This window comes from Convolutriloba macropyga, unplaced genomic scaffold, assembly GCF_964194025.1.
Source record: "Convolutriloba macropyga unplaced genomic scaffold, txConMacr16.3 SCAFFOLD_6626, whole genome shotgun sequence".
Taxonomy (NCBI): domain Eukaryota; kingdom Metazoa; phylum Xenacoelomorpha; order Acoela; family Convolutidae; genus Convolutriloba; species Convolutriloba macropyga.
In genome coordinates, this window is record NW_027452896.1 from 1 (window position 1) to 5,361 (window position 5,361).

At 58.8% G+C, this 5,361-nt stretch overlaps 1 protein-coding gene across 1 annotated transcript; it reads left to right on the forward strand.

Annotated features, from left to right (window-relative positions):
• The first annotated feature begins 127 nt into the window (after window positions 1–127).
• On the forward strand, window positions 128–1,262 carry LOC142357879 (uncharacterized). The gene is made up of 3 exons (XM_075409372.1): window positions 128–234; window positions 452–579; window positions 1,020–1,262. The coding sequence occupies exons 1-3, from the start codon at window positions 141–143 to the stop codon at window positions 1,260–1,262; spliced, it is 465 nt and encodes a 154-aa protein (XP_075265487.1). The 5' UTR covers window positions 128–140.
• Window positions 1,263–5,361: the final 4,099 nt, after the last annotated feature.

Sequence of the window (5,361 nt, forward strand, 5' to 3'; positions counted from 1 at the left end):
CAGATGTCGGGGGCAGCGAGACCGTGTCTGCTCCACACTGTCTGTGGTTGGAGTGATGTGTGTGTGTGTGTGGCACCGTGGCCGCCAGGTTCACAGCTGCAACAGCCTACTTTGGTGTGTACCGGGACCGGGCACAGTACATGGAAATGACAGACTACGGACAGTTTACGTGCTGCGATAAGTTCATCATGCAGAGGCTGAGGCCAGCCATGCAAACGCTAGCCAGTACCTCCAGTGAGCACCCTGGCATGAGCTGCTCTGCCTCCTCCACGCCATTCCACGCCGACTCTCAGACTGACTCTTGTCTGCACCTGACTCTCTTCCTGTCTTGCTTTGCTGGCCCGGGCAGACATGGGGACAGCGCCAGGCACCGGCGGCAAAATCTCTGACAGTGCAACCCCCCCCCCCCCCCCCCCCTTGTGGTGTGCTCTCTTGGCGTTGGACTGGACAGCCAAACTGGACCTCAACATGGACTCTTTGCAGCGTGCCTCCAATCTTCTCCGGACCCGCGTGGAGATCACCCAAGAGCAGCAGAACGCCGAGGTCTTAGAGTCAATGGCAAAGAGAGCTGAGATGCAGGTGAGGACGCCTGTGCCTGCAGTTGCTGCAGTTTGGGGTTTCGGCAGTAAGAAACACACAAGAAGAGGAGCTCTTGCATGTGCACAGCAAAAATGTGTGAGCTGCACAGAGAGAGAGAGAGAGAGAGAGAGAGAGAGGGGGAGAGAGAGAGAGAGAGAGAGAGAGGGAGAGGGAGACAGAGACAGAGAGGGGGAGGGAGGGAGAGGGAGGGAGAGAGAGAGACAGAGAGGCAGAGAGAGAGAGGCAGAGAGAGAGAGAGAGAGAGAGAGAGAGAGAGTTGCAGAGGGGGTGGGCAACTATAGGCGGGAGTTTGTGTCCAGGGACTGGCCGCCACACAATAACACAGACATCTCCAAAGAGAGGGGCCGGGGATTGGATTCGCACCTGCCACACGCACTTGTCACAGCAGCAGAAGTTGACGACGCAATGTCTGTCTACAGTTGAAACTCCAGGAGACCGTGGAAGGGCTCTCGGTGGGACCGGTGACGTATTACACCCTAGGAGTCCTAGCGTACGGTCTGAAGGGCATCCATGGCCTGGGGGTGCTGCCGTGTTCAGTGGAAATGGCGACGGGGGCTGCGATGCCGGTGGTGCTGTTCGCCGTGTGGCTTGGCCTCAGGCGCATGCACAAGCACCTCCACAGTCACGACGACCGCAGCAAGAGCCCCGGGCAGCGTTCCTAAACCGGCTTACTATTCATGTGCCCCCCGTGGCCTCGGATTCCGTAGCGCACCGGTCCTAGGTGTTGTTTAGGCAGACGTGCAGGCTAGTGTAGTCCCAATTGCGTGTGCGAGACGAGAGTGACTTTGGGATTGGTGACCGCCGCAAGGCAGCGCTGTTTCCTGTTGGACACTGCGTATCAGCTGCCGTGTCTCAGCAGAATGCACTGCATCCCATGGCTGTCTATGCACGCTGGGATTGCAGTGCAGCCAAGATCATTTCGTGTTGCGAGGCACCGGCGATTTCCTGCCCCCCCCCCACCCCCCACCCCCCTGGTGCCCGTGGTGCTGGCGGCTGCGTTTGGCGAGCGTCGAGACAAGAAATGGATGCATGGAGCGCAGGTGCGGGAGCACCCAGGCCAGATGAGCAATGAGAAAGTAGCACCAGGGAGGCAAAGGCATGCGTTCCCGCAAGGAGGGGGCAACTGCCACATTGGCTGGGAAGCAGCATGCTGCGGCAGTGGAGAGGCATGTTGGCTCCACGTTTTCTGCTGGATGGGCTTGCGGCGGGGGAGTCTTGCTACAGCTTGTGAAATTCACGGGTTGATACCGTGACTGCCAGATGCCGCATGTGCCATCCCGCACATTGCAAGGTTCTGCAAGGGGTTGAGATTAGTTTGCCTGTCACCTCATCACCCGGCCACAGGCTCCAGGATGATCAGACCATACCTGTGCCAGAGCATTGAATCCACACGTCTTTGTGGCACACATGTTGCACTCTGCACATTGCTCCGGCGCTGTATGCGGCAGCAGTGCGTGACCCTTCTGTCCTTCCATCATCGCAAACACTCCACGGTAGCCTTGACACAAGGAGCCATCTGCCCATGGAGCGTGTAGCTGTGCTCACGGTCGCCCGCCATAATGACTGATGGTGGAGCTGCATGCGTGCCTGCGCCATGCCTGCTATGGCATCGCGTGTATCATGGCTGCCGCACGCCAGTTGAGAGAGAATGTGAATGCCAGCGCCCGCAATGACCAGCCAACCCTCCTGACCAGCCTTACATGACCTGCAATTATGTACAACCCAGAGAGAGGGGGGGGGGGGGGGGGGGGGGGCTCGGATGTCGCATCATCAGAGCGCTAGTGTCTTGCCTGAGAGCTCTCTATGACAAGCAATCGCCCTTTTTGAGCAAGCCTCGCGTGAGAGCTGTCCACAATGAATCCCTGACAATAGCATCAACGCGCAGGGAGGCAGCCACACTTTACACGCACACTGCATGACGACTGGACGAGTCATGGCGAATGTCTTCTACGTGCTGCAACGCCCTCTGCGTGCTGTGTCAAGCTGCGTTTGCTCTGCCAGTTGTAGTGCCGGTGATCGGCTATCAGGCTTGCTTCCTTCTGGCTTGCCACACCCGAGCGACGGCCAGGCCAAGAGTAGACAGCAAGATGATGCAGGCACCCCCAAGCTGTGACCCTTTCAGTAAGGAGCCAAACAGCAGAGCGTCTGCTAGGGCTGTGTAGACCAGCTGTGTGTATCCCATCGATGACGCTGTGGCAGCCGGCGCCCGAGCCAGCGACATGGTCATCAACAGCTGTGAGGCGTTGTGTTGGCCGCAGCAGGGGAGAAGGACGTGCGTCAGAAACACAGCACTGTACCTCGTCTGGACATTACATGATCTGACCAGTGCGCATAGGCATTCATTGGAGGAGCCAGCACACACCTGTGATAGCCATCCGGCCACTCCGACGAGCAGCAGCGAAGGTGCCGCAGCGTGAAGAGCGCCGGGTGCAGGGCTGAAGGCACCAGGCGTCGCGCAACATAGAAGGGTTGCCAGGACGGCTGTGACTCCAGAGAGGTAGAGCATCACTACCTGAGCGAGGCACATAGAGTGTCAAGACCTAGCCGTGTTCCTTGCAGATTGCACCTCCAGGCGGGAGATATTGCTGTGCGGTGGGGAAGGGAACTAGGGATGGGGGTGGGACATGGGAGGGAAAGGGCAGGATCGACGATAGGTTGTTGCAATGCCTTCTCGGCAAGCCAGGCTAGGACCTCCCTAAGACACAATCAGGGTAGGATGTGGGGGGGGCCACACGCTGACAGCGTGGACGGAGGATGGTTTCACGGGAGCCCATGATTGCTCATCGTTTCCAGCAAGGAGGGTGGAAGAGGGGTATGCGCTGAGTGCTTCCCACCTGTGGGTGTTCTGGCTGTCCGCTGGTCGACAGCTTCCGCACCAGCACTGAAGCAAAACCAATGCAGCATGGCGACGCCGCGGCAGCAAACACCCCTATCGGGTCCAGCGCCGAGGTTGCTGACCAGGGCTCCAGCATGACGCAGACGCCGACCAGCGAGGCCGCGGCGGCGATGGCCACGGACGGAGGGAAGGGTTCCCTCAGTGCCAATGTCGCTGCGGCGGCGGTAGCGATGGGCGCGGTGAAGCTGAGGAGGGAAACTATGGCTAGGGGGAGGCGCGAGGATGCGTAAAGAGCGCCAATCACTTCGCCCGTGCCGACGAGCCCTCTCGACAAAAGGAGGCGCCGTTGGCTGCCAAGGGGGTGCCGTCCCGCCACCGCCAGTACCGCAAGGGCGGCGGCAATGCCGAATACTGTCCTCGATAAGATCACCAGAGGCACTGCCACGCCCTGCTTGACGGCCATCTTCACCCCGACGTGCATTGCCGCCATGCAAGCTGCAGAGGCAGCGTACATCGCCACGCCCGCGGTCTCGCTGTCGAACGGTTTCGCCTGCGATCCACCTTCAGCCGCCCCTGATGCTTCGCACTGCAAGGTCAGTGGTGCCCTCCATTCCAGATGAATGCGGCGGTGCAGCGTCTGACACGACCGGGCGTGCCCGACGGCGGCCAGGTGGTAGCGACGTAGGGGTCTTGCACACTCGCCATCTCGTGGCACGGTGAAGCTGCGACAGACCGGCCGGCCACTAGCAGAGGCCGGAGGCCTGGTGCCGACCGGGCAGCTGCCGGCAGATCTATATCTTATAGTAAGGGACTCCATGGATCGCTGCCACGGTGCTGTGTGTGCCTGCGTGCGCGTGTGTTTGTCCGTGTGACGTGAAGGCCAGAGGCTGATGGTAGTTGCACGGATGCTGACGGCAAGCGAAACGGAAAATTCGCCCGCCCTTCACCACAGTATCGTTTACTGTTTATACACCCACTAATAAGATCGATTTCAAAGGCACGTCCAATACTTTGTACCTACCTTCCTCCAAGGTACCCTAGGAGAAAAATCGAGCTCAAGCAGGACCCTTACTAGGAGTAGGCAGGAGTCCGCAGGACCAGGCATGTCTTCTGTGATCTCACTTTTTTAAGTTACACGCTACTGAATAGCACTCAGTATCCCAGATACATTGCGTATTTATATACCCGACCTGGCTAGAGTATCTCGGGATGGCGATATTCTTATAAAAGATAGTTCCGGAAAAGGGACCTGGCAGTAGATAGACCCCCTTAATAACACACCTCTAGGCCGGGGCGGATATATATATATATACATTGATGGGGGTATTGGAAGTTCTTAAATTTTTGAATGTCGCTGTGGAGTCGGAGTCAGGAGGGTGTCCCTCCTGTCGGAGTTCGGGCCTGTATACTCGAGGTATGAGAACTCGTACTAGTACGAGTACTCCGAGGTGGCGTAGGTAGGTACTCGTAGTAGCGATAGGCCTCCCTTAGAGGGGTGCGTGTAGGTACTAGGTACCCTCTAGGTACGCAGGTATGAGGGTCGGTAGGTACTCCGTACTCGGTGTCCCGGACGGCGGGGGTGTACCCGAGGCAGGTTACTCCTGCCCAAGGCATGTTGGCTGTGGCCGGAGGGGACGCCAAGTCTTGGCCAGGAGCCCCCCCCCCCCCCCCCCCCCTTTCGCCCCTCCACCCAGCCTCCCCAGGAGTATACCGCATGTGATGCATGCGTTGATCAGCCGCGAGCATATGTCGCTCTGACAACACAGATCTCACAAGGAAGGAAGGAAGGAATGAATGCACAAACATGCTGCGAAGCCGTGTACGATCCTCAGCAGTCCCTTCCCATCACACTTCCGCGCAGGACAGTGTGGATGATTGACCTCCACCTGCCTCTGAAACAGCTGGAGTGCCACGGCTCGCTGGCT